Genomic DNA, 20,862 nt, shown 5'->3' on the forward strand with positions numbered 1-20,862 from the left:
TTTTACAACATTATTCAGGCATTTCTCTTGCTGTTATTCTCTAGATTTGTGGTGTATTTATTTGTATTTTTGTCCAACCGGGGTCTATTGCAAAAACCCAAGTGCATCCTTCTTTGAGAAGGATACCATTCTTTCAAAATGTTGCTTGTGATTTGCAGTAAGTGTGACAGTTCTTTCAGCGGGGGTTTGTAGTATATATCTTACTATAAGTTCTCATAATTGCTATAAAACATTTTCTGTTTTATTTGTCAGAGTGTCCAGAAACAAGTCTGAAAAGAAACGTCGAGATCAGTTTAATGTTCTTATCAAAGAGCTGGGTTCCATGCTTCCAGGTAATGCTCGGAAGATGGATAAATCCACTGTACTACAGAAGAGCATTGACTTTTTACGGAAGCACAAAGGTAACTGTAACAAGAAAAAATACATTTGTAAGTTATGATAGTATTTATGATATGCACTAAGGACACAAAACATTAACAGTTGTGCAGCTCCTTTAAGGGGATTGCCAAAAAATCTAAAGAGCCTCTGAAGAAAGATATTCATGTGATCATAATTTAGGTACCAGATGTATTACTATATTTTTGACAATATTTTTCAAAATCAGTATATATATTTTTTTCCCATATTTAATCCCCTAGCTGTTGAACAAGTCTGTTTCATAAAGAGAAGCATTTATTTTCTAAATAACCTTGAAGTTGTTTGAGCTGGGCCGATGGAGACCTCTGTTATACAGTTGCTTCATAAGGTGCAAGCTGTCAAATGCTTGTCAGGAGAGCTCTGATCCATTTTAGTGAATGTATTTGTTGGAAGCACTTATTTTGATACTTAGACTGTGCTTTGAACAGTTGGTTTGTCTCTCCTGCTTCCATATAAAGCAAGATGAATTACTGAAAAAGCTAATCCAAAGGAATCTATGCTCTCTCTCTGCTATATGACATCTACATGGCTTTCTGCTTTAACTGGCGTTGTGTTCCACAGCAGGCTTTATTGGGCTAGTTTGATGAGAGAGTGGCATGCCTTGAGAATTTGGGAATGCAGATCTGGAACACAGGCATTTTCTTTTTACCTTCTAGCTGTAGCACTGAGGGGAAAAAAAGGCAAGAAATCTATAAATGCTTGCAGCTGAACTTTCTCATTTTCAAGACATATCCACTTATATATAAGTCAATGAGTGTATGTTTTTCGAACTTGAATATGAAATGTCAAAACTAGAAATATCTTTGGACATCTTTGCTGTGCTTTTGTTTCTCTGGTTGTTTGCATCAGCTGATGGGGGGGGGGATACATTAAGATATGTTGAAATTCATTACCAATTGTTTTCTTTTAGCCAAAAAAAAGCCATCTTCTACCAAGGCTACACTATGTATGGCTGATACTTCTGTAAATGACAAATCCCTATATCTGCTTGTACACTTGTTCTTAATATGGCACCTTGTGGTTCACACTGCCGAAAACAAGATTAAAATCCAAGAAAACAAGCTCTTTCTCTAGTTAAGCCATTTCCTTGAGTAATTTCTTGGCTTGTATGCTAATGAGAAAGCTGTAGCAACAAAGGAAGCAACTATTAGTTAGCTATAAAATAAAATAAGTAGGCTGTTAAGTGTGTGAATAATTATTTGTTTATCCCACAGTGTGTAAGTTCAAGGTATGTTAAGATATGGTAAATATTCCTTTAGTATTATTAACACAGTTTGAGCATCACCAGATGTGTTCTGCATAGTGCCATAGAATAAACTTAAACTTACTTTTTTTTCTGTTGCTGTTTTCATTCTATTGTTGTTTTTTGTTGTTTTTTGAGTGTGTGTTTTTGGTTGTTTTTGGTTTTGAGGGTAAAAGAAAAAATGTAGCTGTAGGAGCGGATATGTTTTAAGGCCTTGGGCATTTGTCCTTGACCTAATGGGACAGAATATTTGTGTGACTGCGGTTATCATAGTAAGGTACCGAAAGCTCTGGCAGCCAGTGCTTACCAGCATTGTTCTGCACAGGTTTACATTACAATATTTTGCACAAAATATTGGCTAAGGTCAGACGCTTGCTTTGCCTCCCGAGGTCCTTGGATCTGTTCATTATATTACTCTAGCAGTGAATAAATTGTTCAGCAAAGATTGCCTGCATTTCTGTTGAAAGTCCTACTGTGTTCAGCCACCAGATTTAGATTGTGTTGCTTCTGGTTCTTTCTGGACCACTTCCACTTTGACTAATCTTGGTACACTGGGAACAGGTCCAGATGAACTATCTGATTTGTTTATTGGCAAGAGTGGATTCTGCTTCTTATTGTAAACAAACAAACAAACAAAAACCAGCAGACTGAGCACACTGAAATTACTCTACTGAGAGCTTCTCACTTTGTAATGCTGCTCTCAATACCTTGAATTTGTAAACAAGAAAAATTTGAAAATGCTAGAGTAGTGAAGAATTGATAAATGAGAAACATCCACACATAGAGGAGACTGGAGGAGCTTTTGCTATTTCCTGCTGCTAATATGCGACTTAGTGGAAAAAACAGTGGCTTCTAGGAGTGTGAATCCTTATATTGTATTTTGTTTATTGCAGAAATTACTGCACAATCAGATGCCAGTGAGATTCGACAGGACTGGAAACCAACATTCCTTAGTAATGAAGAGTTCACACAGTTAATGTTAGAGGTATGTTATTTCTACTTTTCTGGAAGTACAATATTACCTCCTAGGGAGCTCTGAGTCCCTGGTGACATTTTTTTGTTTGGTGGCTTATCTTTCATTTTTATATTTTAATTCCATCTATATGTTTTCTTGAAGGTAAACAGCTGAATTTTCTACGTACATTCAATGCATATGATAGTGAAAGAGTTGCTTCTGTTTTTAAAGATTTTGCTAGCTGTTTCTAGTATTTCTCAAGTCTTCTTACAAAGTATGTGTCTACAACTAGTGACTTACAGTTAGAAGAAAATGATGTAAGATTTTTGAAGATGTGACCTTTAAAATTTCCTATTTAGAAATGCAGTTCTGTTTGGTAATTTTCTACCAAAAGTCAGTCATGTTTTTTCAGCAGGAATATGTTTGAGTTAAGTAGAAGATAAAACAATCAGAAGTGTGTTTCACAGTATTTAACTGTGTTTCACTAGTATTTAAGTAAGATCTTGCTACAAGTTTCTTTTATTGAAATTGGAGATATTGAGACTTTAAATATTGAAATGTGTTGATTTCACCAGCTCTTTCATTTGTTCTTTTTATCGTTTCTCCTCCTTTTCTTTCTTCTACTGCCGGCTCATTTTTCTGAGCTTTCTGGTGTTTAAAATGATGGTGTAATTAAAAATAACAAGCAGACAAGATGGCATGCCACAGAGCCAACTTAACAACGTTTAGATGTGTCAGGACCAAAATCTTGCCTATGAAATCATAGATTATTTGAGAACAGAGCAATATGGAAATTGTAATGCTCACAGTGTAAAAGCAAGACTGAGAAGTTTTAATACAGAATTCTCATTGTAAATTCAGTTAAAATTGGTCTAAATTCTTTTCAATGTTGCATATAGCTTAGCATTTCTAATATGCAGTTTCTTTATATTTAACTGCCTATTATGTTTAATTTCAGGCTCTTGATGGTTTTTTTTTAGCAATTATGACAGATGGAAATATAATATATGTGTCTGAAAGTGTAACTCCTTTACTTGAACATTTGCCAGTAAGTATGAATTGCTTTCAGAAATGTGCCGGTTTGTCTCTGGATAATATTTTACTATCACTACTAATAATTTTTTTTCTTTTGGGCATTATAGTGCAGATGTGTACAGTATTCTAATGCTTTTGCACAAATCCTTGCTCCTGGTTTGTGTCCTGTGTTAAACATTTTCTTTGGATATGCAGAATGCAGTCAGTGGTCTCTTATGCAAGATTAAGAAGTACCAGACTAGCACCAGTTTCTCTTCAACATGACTATAACAACAGATGTGACTGTAGGAGATCCTCTAGAGTTCACACCTATCGTGGCCTGTACATGAATCAGAAGAATATTGCTGAAGAGCAGGACCTTTGGATTTTTTTTAACTAGTTTTTTACTGCTTATTTGCCAAAGAACTCTCATAAGAAATACATTATTGCTGATTCTGCTTTTTAGGCTAGGTGAATGCTTTGAATTTTACTACATTCACTCATCTTTAATTTTGGTGACATTGCTCGCTGCTAAATTAAACGTTCTAGTTTTTAGAAGTTAGCTTTGAATAATGTTACTAAGAAATGAGAAACATTAGTACTCAAAAATGTACAGTTGATGAGTGGAACAGAGCTTTTTCTAGAAGAGGGGGACAAATTATTGGTACGGGCTATTTGCGTTGTAGTGGTAAGAGAACTTTGCAGAACATGGAGTGACGTATTTTAAAAATGGTTCTGCCAAACAAATTCCAATAAGGTAAGCATGATATCAGCTTAAAAATTTTGAAAGTTGCACAATTGTGGTTTTTAAAGTTTATAGTTTACCTACTTCTCAGAGGCATAGTTATCCGTTTCTGTTAGATGTGATTTATATATTCTTAATATATATTCCTGTGATCTTTTCTGAATACTTTATCAAATAGATTTATGCATATAAACATGCATTAATTTTAATTGAATTCATCTGTATGCTCCTAGTGCTGTGTATATAGTTGAGAAACTGATGATAAAACACATTTGTAAATCATTCCCAGTTGGATATAATTATTGCAAATATTGTCAACTATGTGATGTAGGGAGGTGCTGCTTTTTGTTACAAAGTACTGTTTGGATGTGCTGATTGCCACTGACGGATTACAATGCACTAGACCACCACCACATAATTTCTCATCTAAATGCTGCTTTATTTAGCTCCCAGAGAGATTAATAGAAGTTCCACTGTGCTTAAATGTGTATGCACATCTGATGCATTCATGGCATTTTCATTAAATGATTCACAGCGTCAAAACAAATGAAAATGGTGGATTTTTTTTACTTGCGAAGTGTTCACATGTAATCCAGCAAGTGACATTAAAGAGTTACTAGTATTTTAGTGATATTTTTCTGATCTGTGGAATTGTTTTGCACTATAATAGTAATGCTTGTGATTTTGTATGTCTTGCATTATTTTAAAATGTATTAAATATTTTTCTTTCAGTCTGATCTTGTGGATCAGAGCGTATTTAATTTTATCCCAGAGGGGGAACATTCAGAAATTTATAAAATTCTGTCTTCTCATCTGCTGGAAAGTGATTCATTGACACCGGAATACTTAAAATGTAAGTAGTTGCATTAAAAACAATCCACTTCATATCGTATGTGATTAGTTCTTTTTTCCAGTGCTGTATAAGTGGAAATGTGTGGATGAAGCATGCAGAATGAAACGTGCAACTTGAATGGAAGCACTTTCATGCTGTACTGTTCCTCTTTTTCCTGAAGAGTAATTTTGTGTTGTGTCACTCTATGACTTTGTTTACATGGCTTCTATTTAGACCATTCTAGCATCTGACAAGAATGAAAACAGGCCATGGGTGTTGGAAGGACATAAAGTTATGTTTTGGGCAGATGCTTGTTTAAAATAGTTCTATTTTTTTCAAGGGATCTCTGTGTCACTGACATTCAGTCCTTTCATACAGACATTCCAAATGAGTTCTCTTTTTCTTTAGTTTAGCTAATATCACACTGTTTAAAAACAAAGGCTGTAGCTATTTGTAATCACCACATTTACAGTATCTTGGTAAAGTACACAACTTAATTATTCTTGCTTTCCATTTCTAGTTGCCTGTGTGTTTCATCAACCACGCAATCTTTTAATTTGTTTGTTCTTTTCTCAGCAAAAAATCAGCTAGAATTCTGTTGCCATATGCTGCGAGGAACAATAGACCCAAAAGAGCAACCTACATATGAATATGTAAAATTTATAGGAAATTTCAAGTGTTTGAATAATGGTAAGTAATTTCAGTCACATTAGAGTGGAATACTTTGGGACCTTCATGCCTGAACAAGCTTAGGATGATTATGCAAAAACTAAAATCAGTCTTTGAAAAGAAGAGCCTGAAACAGAATTACATCAATTTTTTGTTGTTTTAATGAAAACAAAAACTGCCCATCAGATATTACACGTATGTGTATTTGAAAGCAAAATATGAAGTCTTTCAGCTAAACAAAACTGCAAAGCATTTTTAAATAGAGTTTAAATAAGAGAAATTTAAGTCGGCACCTTGAAGTAAGAGCCTGAATTAATTTAAGTATAATCCATATTTAAGCGGGTGACTGAGTAACTTGAGGATACTAAGTATCCGCCGTTCTCATTATTCTTGCAGTGAGCTGACAAGTAAAAATGCACATTCTGCATTTCCCCTCCCATTTTTACTTTCAGTTGCCAGAGCTGCTACTCAAATCGGTGGATGGACCGTTGTAGAATTTCACTTTTCTGCACTGAATGACTTCTCTCATCCACTAAAGTTATTTTTATTCATTATTTCCACTTCTGTAGTACAGTATCTTAAGTTTCTTTGGGCAACCTGTGCTGAGTAGCTGCTTGAGAGACACATCTGCTTGGTTAGTCAGACAAGTGGATTGTGGGCTGTGCTCAGTAGATCACTTCTCAAAAAAAAAAAAAAAAAATTATTAAAAATTATCAACAACTGTGTCTTGCAAATCAACTGACTTTCTTCATAGGATGGGGAGAGGTTGAGTGTTAGAGCCAAAAGCAAGTATCTGAGCCTGTAAGAAAGGTAGAAAAACAGGTCTGTAAAGATGAAATATGGTGTTAGTCTCAGAAAGAGGAGCTGGAGAACTGTGGGCTTATAAGTTGCAATTCAAGATTGGGAAATCATAGAATCATAGAATTAATATTCCCAAACAAATAGCTGGACTATCTAGGAGCCTCAGGAAACTAACAAGGAGTGGAGTAGCAGCCATTATGGACTTTTCAGATACAAACAGCATTCACATCCAGTTTTCTCTACCAGAGTAACACACTGTGTGGATAAGAAAAATAAACTGTATGCTTTGAGACAGCTTTTGACCATGATTATAGTATCTATCCATGAACATGTAAGGGAGCACATGTTAATTGAAATTGCTAGGAGTAGCTGCAGGAACAGGTTGAAAAAGTTACCTGTCAATTTGGAGTTTTCACTGTCAAATTGAAGTTTTGTTTTTTTTCTGGGTTTTGTCAGTATTTTCATTTATATTAGGGATAAGGGAACATAGTTTGCAGTCATACAGTGAAGCAAGAATGCTAAAAACATGCAAAATGCTGCAAGTATAGAAAATAAATTGCTTTTGGGGAGAAAAACAGGCACATTTGTTAAGAACAAATGCAAAATGCTGCATTCAGGGATAACCAACTATACAAAAAAAAGATTATAGACAGTTAAATAATAGTCCATAGGAAAAGTGGTTACTGTGGAAGGTAAACTGAACATGGCCAAAGTGCTGTGACCAGTCATCAAATTATGAAATTTTAGTGGTGAAAATTTCTTTATGGTTGTGTTCCTATTAATACTATTCCTTTGTATATATGTGTATGTATTCTATGTGGCAGTTTTCACATTGGTGACAAATTCTGAAGAAACTACATTAGTAAATACTGATCCATTTGTCTTGTGATGCGGCATGCCTGTGTTGTAACCTTTGTTGACCTCTTCTCTGTCTTCTCTCAGTTCCCAATTCAGCACACAATGGTTTTGAAGGAACTATTCAGCGGTCGCACCGGCCTTCATATGAAGACAAAGTTTGCTTTATAGCCACAGTTAGATTAGCTACACCTCAATTTATCAAGGTATGCACATTTCTATCATATCACTTTTATATTACTTTAACTGTACTCTGAACAGGAAAACTTTAGAGAAAATGCATATAGCACTTCAGATATTATTGATGAAAGTCATAAGGAATTCTGTCATATGAAACTGAAAATATCTGTGTTTCTTACTATGGGGTACTGTTGCAAGCTCCTGCAGTAGCTGAAGAGATCTAGAGTACTCTCTATCCTGTTTGTAAAGCCAAAGTAAGGTGACCATCTTCCTAATGGTACTTCTTACCCATTATAAGCACATACAGCTTGTACTACTGTGCTTGTAGATGCTGAGCATGAGTGTACTAGCTGCATTTAAATCAACTGAGTTTCAGCCTAGCATAGCTGACATTAGATTTTACCGCAGTGCTATGCATCTAACCAAAAATCTCAGTGAAATTTACAAATTTTATACCCATTGTAAAGTTATCCACTAACTTCAGGTAAGCCTGAATTAAAGAAGAGTTTATGAATTAGAATAGAGCAGTTTTGAAAGAGTTTTTTTTTTGTTTGTTTTTTGTTTTTTTTTCACTTTTTAGGAAATGTGCACTGTTGAAGAACCCAATGAAGAATTCACTTCTAGACATAGCTTAGAATGGAAGTTCCTATTCTTGGATCACAGGTGCTGCAATTCTTTCTATATATAGCAGCAGTAGTAGCTGAATCACTTTTAAATGGCTATAATATGTAGAGTTCACTAATCAGTATTAATTAATCATAACTTATGTTGGGTTTAATTTTTTTCTGAGAAAAATGAAAAATAAAATGCAAATGCAAAAAAAATGCAAAAAATGTATATAATGGATTTTTTTCTTGTGAAAAGAAAATGACTGTAAATTTTCTATTAATTAGGGCACCTCCAATAATAGGCTATCTTCCATTTGAAGTTTTGGGAACATCAGGCTATGATTATTATCATGTGGATGATCTAGATAATCTGGCAAAATGTCATGAGCATTGTGAGTATGACCAAGTTGCTAAATTTGAGTTAATTTGTTTTCTAGATGTTCAGTTTAAAGTTTGTTAAGAGGCTTGAGTGAAGTTTTCTTGTGTTTATGAGTGAAGTTTCTCTACTCCTATTCATTTGATGATATCATACTACTGATATTGATACTTTTCTTTTGGTACAGAACTGGAAAACAGATTCAACTTCTAATTTAGATTTTTCGTTGTGGTGAATTGGAGTGCACAGCACTCTGATTAATACTTCTCCCTTTCTTCTAATAGCATTTAGAAGTCTCTGTGATGTTTAATGAATACAAAAACTGTCTGGGCATGTGGTAGAATAAATTTTCTGTTTAGCTATGATTTTCTTCAATTTTTTTTGCATATGAGTATTTCACTATATATAAAAGCTCTACAAAACTGGTAAGTTGAATTTTGCATTCCTCAGACAAATGCAGATTCTTTCTGGTAGAAAACTACAATTTTAATTCTCTTCTTAGCCTTTGTATCAGATTGAACGTGGGCTCGGAACATGAAGAGTTGGGAAATAATGCTTATTATATAATTTAAGTATTTATAGACTGGAAAGACAGTAAACTTTATTTCTCACTTTTACAGTAATGCAATATGGGAAAGGGAAGTCGTGTTATTACAGATTCCTTACAAAGGGACAGCAATGGATTTGGCTGCAAACACATTACTATATCACGTATCACCAGTGGAATTCCAGGCCAGAGTTTATTGTCTGTACGCACACAGTTGTAAGGTAAGTTTTCCTTGCTAAATCCATGTTAGAGATATTTAGATTACACGGGAGCGGTATTGCTAGTTAGTATTTTTTTGAGATAGGGAATAATAAATAGTAAAGAAATACTGGAAAACTTCCTGAGGTACTTTCTAAGCAAGATAAGTTGGAGGAGTTTGTTTTGTGAGATGTATTTTTAAAATCATCTAGGGATTTAGCAGTGGTATTTGGTTTGTTCTTCCAGTTATGCAGAAGTCAGAGCAGAAAGGCGGCGAGAACTTGGTTTTGAGGAGTCTCTTCCAGAGATAAAAGCAGATAAGGTGAGTAACAAACACTGTTTCACTTCATCTTCATTTCATAGTAATAATAACATGTAGTAAATACTTAGCAGCAAGACTTATTTGTCCTTTTTAAGTAATTATTTCAATCATTAAATAGTATGTCTATTTGAAGTCGTTAAAGAAGTTTGCGAAGGATATTTTAACTGTTATTCCACTCCTCCTCTTCTCGGCAGTTTATATACTTGTAATTATAGCATGTCATTTTCCCTAAGTCCCTACTACGATCTGATTTCTGCAGTTAGGTTCATACATAAATATTCTTTCTTCCTGGAAGGACTCATAACTTGGAAGAACAAGGTCGGCACACAAAGGTGACGTAAAGGAATTCACTGGAAAGTAGGAATTGTTTCCTTATGTGACTCTCTTCTACTTCTTAGATGTGTGCAAGATTCGTTTTAAGTGAACATCCTTGGAAGCTCAGCAAGTCTTAGTTGAGCCAGCTTGTGCAGATACACTGTGGTGTTTTTCCCTTGGCAGTTCAGAAAGTTTCATCTGGCAGTGCTCCTTCTAATGGAATTAACTTTTCCTTCTTCAAAAGGATAAGCAGTTCATTCCTAACACAGGTGTTCAGACTTAACTGAGTTGCTGGAGAAGGAGGTCAGCTCAGCAGTCAATTTGTGACATGTCTGCATGCATTTTGGTTTCTAGGCTTCTATGGCTTTGTTTTGTTATAAAAATAAGAGTAGAAGTTACAGATGCAAACTAGAACGCTACTTCTGTGCAGTTAGCGATGAAAGGGATTGATGAGCCAATGTGTGGTCTCAGATGTTTTCTTACTGGAATGTACAGTGTGGGCTGAATCTGATAAAATAGCTGTTGTTTCTATGTGTCTCTTCAGAGTCAAGACTCTGGATCTGATAATCACATAAACACAGTGAGCCTCAAAGAAGCTCTGGAAAGGTTTGATACCAGCCCCACACCTTCCGCTTCCTCCAGCAGTTCAAGAAAATCTTCACATACTGCAGTATCAGATCATTCGTGTAAGCATCAACTATTGAATATATAATTTTCTTCTTAATGAAGACTTTCTCTGCTTTACTTAATTAAATCCATCTCTAGCAATTAATCATCATTTTATTAAGAATGTGCAGATGAGAATGTCCTTTATGATGGGTCAGAGATATTCTAAGATTTCCCACTAAGATTTTCAGACATTGTGTAATGGTTTCTGCTTCTAAAACTGCAGTAGCAGCCCCTATACTGCCCTGTTTCAGTCCATCAGATTGCATTATTGTTGGATATGCAAGGCCAAAAAAAAAAAGAGTCCAAGCCTTAAGCTTTTTTTATTCTGGAAGATCTTCCTGTGATTTGAATATTGTGTTGCAGAATTGAGATTACTATTAATTTGTTTCATTTTCTTGTAACCACTTTGTCAGCGACACCAACTAAGATGACAGTGGACACTAGCACTCCTCCAAGACAAAGCTTATCTGCTCATGAAAAGTCTACACAAAGAAGATCATCTCTGAGCAGTCAGGTAACTCTTTGAAGAAAAATTTTTATACTTAAATCAGCACGTTTTTCCTTTAAAATATATTATTAAATTCATGTAACCTTTATTCTATTTCCTCTGAAAACACAACATTTAAACTGTAAGACTTTTACTTGGGATATTTGGCTGTCATTTCTATGCACCTTCAGTATACTACATTTTAAGGGAATGCAATAATTAAGCATGTGGGTATTTATGGTTTGGGCTTCAGAATTCGTAGGAATGTATCTGAGTCTATGCTTTCACTCGCACAGAACTCCTTTATATGATTCTGCATTTTATATGTATCTGTGTGTGTGTGTGTATAAAACTATATACATAATTGCAACATAATGCTGTGAGTCCTATAGGTTATTCATATATATTTATACCTCTAAGAATATCAGCAAATACTATAATATGGTTTCTGAAATCTTAGTAACGTGAGAAAATACAATGCTTTGTGTGCTTAGTGCTCGTATTGCACTATATATATGAACTAACACATTTACTTCAAAAATAGAATGTGTATTAAATTATGTATTCTGCTAATATGCTGTGTTTTAGTTTAAGAACAGAAGTGTCAACTTCCAAACTTGTTGGAAAGTTTTTGCCCTTATTGCGAAAAAGAATGTTAAAGCGGCCTTGTTTTTCATTTTTTATACCTGCTGCTTCTTATTTTTAGCAGGGAAACAATTATATAGAGATTATGTATATTATAATTTTTTGTGTGTGTTCTTAACTCTTTAATATTTAGGCTTAGGCATTTCAAGAAATACACCTGTTTTTTCATATATTCACATTATGCCATTTTGGAATTGAATTTATGTAAGGAAATGTTTCATGTCAAGTATGAAGTCCATTCTCTTCTAGTTATGGAACAATTTCTTTTAAATCCTAGTCTTTAAGCTCCCAGTCTCTTGGACAACCAGTAACACAGCCAACGATGTCTCAGCCTGCTACTTTACAGCTCCAGTCCAGCATGTCCCAGGTATGGATTAAGTTGGTTTGCTAAGTTGTTTTATTATTTCTTTAACAGTCTTGATCTAACTATAAAGTTAATGTCTCTTTCAAAAACTGAGTTCTTAGATGTCAAAGTTGCCTTCAATGCTTTTCTCAAAATGAGCCATTCTGTTTGACAGAACAGTACCATGTGAATTACTAAAGTTTTTATAGGGTCTTAGTGATTTGAGTGGCAATCAATTTGTTTTGCTGCGATTCGTTTTGTTTTGTTCTAAGCAGACTAATTTTGTGCATCAGTTAAACATGTAGACATGAGGTCTGTGACATTTTTGTACTGATGATTTTGTCCTTGGTTGATGACTACTACCAGTTTAAAAATCAGTGCTTGATTTCTTCGCTAGTCTGGAGGAGTGTATTTACTACTTGTGAATTAAATGTGATTATTTTTGCTCAGCTTATAATTTATACATGGCACTACAGCCTGTCTTTCAGTTTTCAGCTCAATTAGGAGCTATGCAGCACCTAAAAGATCAGCTGGAGCAGAGAACACGCATGATAGAGGCAAATATTCATCGGCAGCAAGAAGAGTTGCGGAAAATTCAAGAACAGCTTCAGATTGTCCACGGTCAAGGACTTCAGGTGAGTAAGTGTAACTCATACACATTTGATCTGTAGAGAATTTAGAGATCTAAAATGAGATTTGGGCACTTCATTCCACAGTGGGATTCTCTGTACTCCTTTTCAGCTGTCTTCTGGACCTTGTGTGCCCAAAATTCGTAGAACTAATGTTACTGTTCCTGGGGTACTTACAATTTTGCTTCTGAATGTTTCTAGTTCTGCCCCAATGTATTCTTTCAATGTTGAGTGGCTTGTGCTACTAAATGTAAAATAATGTGTTGTAGTGGTTATTACTTCTTAAATAGCTCTGCAGCCATTAGAATATTCATTCTAAATGTGCAAAATGAATATTTATTTCCCCTTTTAGCTCAGGAGTGTAAAAATCATGCCTCTTGGATGAATGCATACCTCTTAGAAGATTGTCCCAACTGTCAGGCTTAGATCCTCTTACAAACTCTTCTAGTGAAGTGGTTATACATTGTGTGGCATTCTGAAGTAGTTATTCAGCCACAAAGACAGGAAGTCTAGAAGACTAGAGGGAATGGCCTCAGGTTGTGCCAGGGAAGATTCAGGCTGGAGGTTACACAATACTACTTTTCTGAAAGAGTGGTCAGGCACTGGAATGGGCTCTACAGGGAGGTGGTGGAGTCACCAACCCCAGAGGTGTTCAAAGAATGTTTAGACGTTGTCTTGAGGGACGTGGTTTAGTGAGAGCTGTTGGCGATAGGTGGGCAGTTGGACTGGATGATCTTGTAGGTCTTTTTCAGCCTTGGTGATTCTATGATTCTATGCATTACCCAGTCTAGCAGCTGAGAGTAACAAAGACCTGACTGCTTGATTTCTGTATTTCAACCAATATATGTATTTTATGGATTTTCAATTTTGTCGTTCTGTTTTCAGCATCTATATCAGGAAGAAAAGAATGACCATATTGATTGGACTTTTCTAACTTAATAAGAAAAAGCCAAAACAAGCAAACAAAAAACTAAAGTGCATCATAAGAAAAGAATCTAAGTATTTTCAGTGTGCACTGTGAATAAAGAGTAAAAAAATCTATACTTCCTGGAAGTATTGAATGCGTTGCTTAAATTCTGTTGTGGAATAAGAGTTTCTGGCATGTGCTTTTTTGTTTTACTGTGATCTCATGTAAGCCTTCCAGCAGTAGATTGCTTTGTAGGTGCTTGAAAGGAGAGATTCACAACTATTATCCCATGCACTGCAAAGGGACCTTTTTTTAGGACTATGGAAAGTAGAATACAAAATTGAAGTGCTGCCCATTCTACGTTATTACACTGAGTCATTGTAGTTTTTAGTCTAACTATTTGTAAAGACTCAAAGTACTTTCATGGTAAATTCAGTTTATTGAAACAAGGTAATATTGGAAAATTCAGTGTAACCAGTATGGTTTTGTAATTGCCAGGGAAGATTGCCTTCTTGGTGTATGTCTATATCAACTGATTCTGAGATTTTTAATTAGTTTCACTTCTAGAGGCTCCACAAGTAGAAGCAAAAATTCTTCAGAGAATTTAATCTTTAGACAGTTATAGCCTACATTATAAGTCAGTCTACAAATATTGCTTCTAATTTAAAAACAAATATTAAACCTCAGTGTTTAGGGATTTGAAATTCAGGATTCTCATTCTTAGCTGTTACAGCAGAGTCTTTGAATACAGACCCTATATTGGAGTTAGCCCTTTGCTCTTGGTAATTGCAGTGCTGTTTGAACATCTAAAAACTGGAATTAAGCTTTATCTTGTATTAATATCGTAAGAAAATAATTTTAGTTTTTGTCTAAGATATTGAACAATTAACAGATTTTTCGTAAGAGCTAATTTTAGGATTTTTTTAAGATGTTCTTGCAGCAGTCAACTTCTGGACTAAACTTCAGTTCTGTGCAGCTTACATCTGGAAATTCTTCAAGTGTTCAGCAACTTGCACCAGCAAACATGCAAGGTCAGGTTGTTCAAACTAATCAGACTCAAAGTGGGATGAACACAGGACATACAAGTACACCACACATGATCCAGCAACAGCCTTTGCAGAGCTCTGCATCACAGGTAAACTTCTCACTAGTGAGAAATGCAATAATAGCTTTCCTGACTTCTCCCCCTCCAAATTTTTTGTGACTGTCCTTCAAATCAAGTTTATTTCTTGATGTTCAAAGTTTTACAATTGAAATGTACTTACATTCTTGCTAATGCAATTTCACACCTTGCTTTAATTTTAAAACTTAGAAATGTGAATAATTACAAATACAAATAATTTACAAGTGGAAATAATTCCAAATGCTTTTTGGAAAAACCAATATACAGAAAACAGTTAGCTTGCCTTTTTGTGAATTTTTATAAATTTTCTATTGACAGAATGTACAGCATGAGAACATTTGTACTAATTGAGCTTGAAACCCAGTGTCCAGATACTGATCTCTACAGTAAATGCCTAGAAAAACATAAGAACAGGAAAAGCATATATTGATGATTCTAAAGTTGACTTTTCTGCTCCTCAGCAATTTCAGTCAGATGCCATAGATGATACCTTTTGCATTTTAAATCCTTTGATGGATTTTTCTTCTATGAGTTTATCCAGTTTCTTTTGATTGCATCTAAACTTCTGAAATCCACAGTATCTTGCAGTGAATTCTACAGCTTTAGTTCCTGCGAAATTTGTTGATGTTTGCTTTTTAAACCTGCCACCTAGCTTTTATACTGAGAAATACATTGAGTAGTTACTCACTTTTCATCTTCTTCTTCATGCATAATTTCAGAGTCTTCTATCATATGTATATAAGTCTTTTTCTCAAGCTGAAGAGTTTTAGTGTGCTTGACAATTTTATAGAGAGGCTGCTTTTAATTGTAATCTCTGTGTTCATCCTCCTCTTTACTTTTTTCCAAATCCCATAATATTTTTTTAAGATTTGTAATGAGACAGAGTAATGGTGGACAATTTATCACTTTAGCATTAAGTTAGTTCCAGACTTTGAAGTATGAAATTGATTGAGGTAATGTGCGTGTTTTAATGTGGCACAGAGATGCTAAAGGAATGGAAGACAGGATCTTGAACAAACAGTATGCAAGCAGATGAAATATTAAGGAAAAAGATATTCTGAAGAGGAGAAGAGATTAAGAGATTTTCAGATGCCCTAGAGCCAGTCCCACCTCCAAATCCTCAATTGATAGGAAATACCTGTCTACTTTAAAGTAAGAATTCATTTGTAATAGAAAAACATTAGCAGTTGTAAAGCATGGGTAATTACAATGAGGAAGATGATTGTAGTAGCTGGCTATTTTCAAGTGACTGATTCATTACATATTCTTCCTTTACAGCATAATCAACAAAATGTACTTAGTGGACACGGTCAACAATCTTCTCTTGCCAGTCAGTCCCAGAACACAGTCTCAACACCTTTGTATAACACTATGGTGATTTCTCAGCCAACAACCGGAAATGTGGTTCAGGTTCCTTCTAGCTTACCACAGAACAATAACCAGAATGCTGCTGCAGTAACTACTTTTACACAAGATAGACAAATCAGGTAAGTTTTCAAGACCACATTGGGATGACTTGTAGCTATGTAACCACAGCATTTATAATATCATGTATGGAAAAGTAGCATAAAACCCATGTTATTTGTTGCTGTAATCGCACAGCTGTTTAACTAACTTTACCCAAGGCGGTGTGTGTTCATAGGCTTATCATAATCAGTAGTGTTACAACAAGGTATGAGCCTGACAAAATCTGCATTTGTCAAGAGCACATAAAGCTTGATGCATTTTTCCTAAAGTGATGCCAAATGTCTTTTTCTATTGACAGATTTTCTCAAGGTCAGCAGCTTGTAACAAAACTTGTCACAGCCCCAGTAGCGTGTGGAGCAGTAATGGTACCAAGTACCATGTTTATGGGACAGGTGGTGACAGCTTATCCCACTTTTGCTGCCCAACAGCAGCAGCCACAGACTTTGCCAGTAACACAGCAACAGCAGCAGCAGCAGCAGCAGCAAAGTCAGCAAGACCAGCAGCAGCAGCAGCTCACTGCAGTTCAACAACCAGCTCAGCCACAGCTGACCCAGCACCCGCAACAGTTCCTACAGGTAACGTAGCATTCTCTAGAAATTTGTCAGTCCTGAGACTTTCAGCATGCTTGTCTTAGAATTATCTTAAAATACTCACGCTGCCATGAAAGTAATGTCTTGTATTTATTTCCATGGAAACTACAACTGATACAGAGAACAACACAGTAACACTATTTGATTGAGCAAGCTCTCAGCTACAGAAGTTTTTCAGCATAGTCTGTACCACTAGCTATGCACTTTTCACCAGCAATGAACAGGAGCCTGAATGCTATGCTCGTAAAAATCTGTACTGACAGAGATGATCCACTGTTTCATAGCTGCTATAATAATATTGTTGCTAGAAGGATGTTGCCCACGCAGTCCATCTTTCATTGGTCCAATGAAATTGGAAGTCAGAAGGTTGCAAATCCAGACTATATGGTGGGTGTGGTAGAACAGTCCAGTTAAGACTGGCTATGTGTTCCATGGTCTTTGACATGATGTGGGACCAGGCATTACTGTGTTGCAAGGGAAAGATTGTCTTCTTCTCTAGCCTTACTCTGGTGGTTTGGGTCTTCAGCTTAGTCAGTGTTGTGTTGCATCAGTCAGAGTTGATGGTTTGTCCAAGTTCTAGGAAATCCAAGATTGCACTGTTCTTATCCTAAAAGATAGTGCACATCACTTTACCTGCTGAGAGCTGTGTCTGGAACTTTTTCTTCAGTGGGATATTCATGTGTCACCATTCTGTGGACTGCCATTTTAATTCCAGCTCATAGCATTGACACCATGTCTTGTCACCACTAATGATGCAATCCAGTAAACTGTCACCTGCAGCATCATATTGGTTCAGTAGGTCCTAACAAGCTTGCATAAGGTGCTCTTTCTGTTCCTTTGTGAGCATTCGTGGGACACATCTGGCACAAACCTTGCAATATTCTAGCATTGCTACCATCATTTCCAACGCAATGAAGCTGAACTTCAGCTCTGCACACAGTTCCCTGCTCATAATCTGCTGATTCATGTGGTGAGCTGATCGAGATTCTCTTCATTTCATGGTGTGACAGCTGTGCATGGCCATCTAGAATGACCACTAAGGTTTTTTAGTCTAGTGCCAACCCATCATCCCATACCCATTCTAACCATGCCCCTCTCATTGCCACATCTACGTATTTCTTGAACACCCCTAGGGATAGTGACTCCACCATCTCCCTGAGCAGCTTGTTGAACAAAATATTTTACTATGTGCAGTCTCCTTTTTACAATAAAAGAGGTTTCTTGGATAAAGGTGGAATTTCTACAATGGAGTAAGTAGCTGGAAACTTAATCTAAGTTTATATGGTCAAGGAATAGTTAAGATTCCATTTATGGATGAGTAAAATTTTCTTTACCTGGGCCAGTGGCAGAAAATTGTAGCTTGTTAGAAAAAAAGCTTTTCCATAAGAAAATCGAATTTCAGCCACTCATCAGGCAAAGGCTTTTTAGCTGCAAGCTGAAATCTCTGATCAAAAAGAGAACTGAAGAATACCTATTATTTGAATTTCAGCACTCATTCATGCTGTTTAGCAGGTAGGTAATGTCTGTCCCTGCTTTTATGCAGTTTTGACTTCATTCTTTTGAAAACAAGGTTTGTGAAAGATGAAGATCTCCAATGGTCTGTTCCTGTCCTGGCATTTCTTTCTAGGCAAGAGTTTATGGGTTTTAATATAAACTGGTCAGCCCTCCCTCCTTGTTGAAGTGTTAGAATTTGACGAAAAGCGAATGGTTTGTTGTTATTTGCTTTTTTTCCCCCTCTCTTTAAAGAAGAGAGAAAAGGAGGCTTTTCCTGCCTGTGTTCATGGAATAGAATGGAATGGAATGGAATGGAAAATGGAATAGAATGGAATGGAATAGAATGGAATGGAATAGAATGGAATGGAATAGAATGGAATGGAATGGAATGGAATGGAAAATGGAATAGAATGGAATGGAATAGAATAGAATAGAATAGAATAGAATAGAATAGAATAGAATAGAATAGAATAGAATAGAATAGGTTTGGATTGGAAGAAACATCAAGGATCATCAAGTTCCAAACCCCCTGCCACAGGCAGAACCACCAAACTTCCAGATCTGGTACTAGATCAGGTTGCCTAGGGCCTGATCCAGCCTGGTGTTAAACACCTCCAGGGATGGAGCATCCACAGCCTCTCTGGACAGCCTCTTCCAGCAACTCACCACCCTCTCAGTAAAAAACTTCCCCGATATCTAATCCAGATCTTCCCTTCTTTAGTTTAAAACTAGTCCCCCGTGTCCTATCACTTCCTTCCCATGTAAAAAGTTGATTTCCTTCATGTTTATGATCTCCTTCTCACAGTCTGATTCTGCAGGTGCAGCAGCGATGTAGTTGTTCTGGATTGAGATGTCCAATTCCTTTTGTACCCGTTCTTCACTGCTTTTTCTTCAGCACCATCATCTTTTGTTTCTAAGGAGAGTGACATTAAAAATAAGTGTTATTTGCAGTAATGATTAATCCCCTTCAAAGAAGATGTTTGGGTCTGCAGATGGGGCAGCTTCCTTGGTTTTCTTCCTTGGATTTTTATCCAGGGATGAATTTGATCTATGCCAAGTCATGCTTTGGTATGCCAAGGCACTGCTTTCTATGTGACTGTAGTAACAGATGTGTATGGTTAAAATAGATTCCTTAAGCCCCGTTATGCTCTTGTGTTTTGAAATGGGGACAGATTGCCATGTGCTCTACCCATTGTCACTGGAAATCACAAAGACCAGCTGCTTTATCAAATGCTCTAAGTATCTCCATTAATGCCAGCTAATCTCTGTGTTGTTGGTTCAGCTTCAATGACCAAATCAGAAGTTTATTTTGACTGAATTCTTCCACAAAGTAAAAAGCAGCCAGGCCTGCACTTCTCAGAGCAGCAGAAAACATAATTTTCTTCTGTTTGCATATTTTAGACATCCAGGTTACTTCACGGGAATCAGTCAGCTCAGCTTATCCTCTCTGCTGCTTTCCCACTACAGCAAAGCACTTTTACTCAGTCCCACCACCAGCAGCACCAGTCGCAGCAGCAGCTCTCACGGCACAGAACTGACAAGATGACGGATCCTTCCAAAGCGCAGCCACAGTAGCTGGGGGCTCTGCCTCCCCTGGAAGTCAGCTACCAGGAAAGGGCTGCTCCATAACCACTTGCACTGAAGTTGCAGAGGTAGCAGTACAAAGCCTTTCTAACGCTGCGGTATTGAGACCTACAGCTAACTTCTGGAATCTGTTAAGGAAAACCACCAGATGATGGCAGGGACGTGGCCAACTTTGATTGTTGTCCCAGTTTCTGTGCTCTAAAAGGTTTGCTGCCACGTGTCAATTTGTCCAGGTGAAATCAAAAAATGTGACTGAAATGAGAGGGATGCTGAAAATATTGGTATTTTTTATCAGTTCTGTACATTTTTAAAGTATTAAAATGGACACAGAGCAATTGTTTGATTTAGCAGAAAAAATGCCAGGAATATAGTCCGACAAACATCTAATTTTTTCAGATGATTATGGGACAGTAAATATTTTGAAAATGTTGTGTGAAATCCAGTTCTCTGTTGTACAGATGCTGTAAAATATTGTGTATATGTCTGCATAAAAGGAGAAAGAGCAAAATATTTTATATGATGCATGAAATGTAATCTGTTATTTGTAGGTTTGAATATGTTTCCCTAAATTTTCACGCCATACTCAGACTGATGTTTTCCTTTGTTCTGCCCCTTTGTTTACAACATGCTGCATCGTTACTTTCACCCTCAGTGTGGGCACAAGTCTCTCGTTTGTGCTTTGTCTGTGATGTCACAGTCTGTTCGGTGAGGTATGGTGTGTTGGTTAGTTGACTTCTCGAGGTTAAATTATTGACGAAGCCGTTTGAACTGGTGGTCGTGCATCAGGGTTCAGGGTGTTCAGATTCATGAGTATCATCCATTGTTTCATACCTAATTCATTTTATTT

At 36.3% G+C, this 20,862-nt stretch overlaps 1 protein-coding gene across 4 annotated transcripts in view; it reads left to right on the forward strand.

Annotated features, from left to right (window-relative positions):
* CLOCK (clock circadian regulator) overlaps positions 1 to 20,862 on the forward strand; it is a 35,498-nt gene extending 14,636 nt beyond the window's left edge. For 3 of the 4 annotated variants that reach the window (XM_010710110.3, XM_010710111.3, XM_019614828.2), the window contains exons 5-22: positions 253 to 401; positions 2,554 to 2,645; positions 3,574 to 3,663; positions 5,107 to 5,227; positions 5,783 to 5,896; positions 7,619 to 7,737; positions 8,292 to 8,374; positions 8,605 to 8,711; positions 9,316 to 9,463; positions 9,687 to 9,762; positions 10,622 to 10,763; positions 11,160 to 11,260; positions 12,156 to 12,245; positions 12,698 to 12,856; positions 14,686 to 14,892; positions 16,159 to 16,367; positions 16,646 to 16,922; positions 19,833 to 20,862. In XM_010710110.3, the coding sequence (XP_010708412.1) occupies positions 253 to 401; positions 2,554 to 2,645; positions 3,574 to 3,663; positions 5,107 to 5,227; positions 5,783 to 5,896; positions 7,619 to 7,737; positions 8,292 to 8,374; positions 8,605 to 8,711; positions 9,316 to 9,463; positions 9,687 to 9,762; positions 10,622 to 10,763; positions 11,160 to 11,260; positions 12,156 to 12,245; positions 12,698 to 12,856; positions 14,686 to 14,892; positions 16,159 to 16,367; positions 16,646 to 16,922; positions 19,833 to 20,006 (2,458 nt within the window). In that variant the 3' untranslated portion in view covers positions 20,007 to 20,862. The remainder of the gene's footprint in view (positions 1 to 252; positions 402 to 2,553; positions 2,646 to 3,573; positions 3,664 to 5,106; positions 5,228 to 5,782; positions 5,897 to 7,618; positions 7,738 to 8,291; positions 8,375 to 8,604; positions 8,712 to 9,315; positions 9,464 to 9,686; positions 9,763 to 10,621; positions 10,764 to 11,159; positions 11,261 to 12,155; positions 12,246 to 12,697; positions 12,857 to 14,685; positions 14,893 to 16,158; positions 16,368 to 16,645; positions 16,923 to 19,832) is intronic. The other variant, XM_010710112.3, reaches the window with a different exon arrangement.

Source organism: Meleagris gallopavo, chromosome 4 (assembly GCF_000146605.3).
Source record: "Meleagris gallopavo isolate NT-WF06-2002-E0010 breed Aviagen turkey brand Nicholas breeding stock chromosome 4, Turkey_5.1, whole genome shotgun sequence".
Classification (NCBI taxonomy): Eukaryota; Metazoa; Chordata; class Aves; order Galliformes; family Phasianidae; genus Meleagris; species Meleagris gallopavo.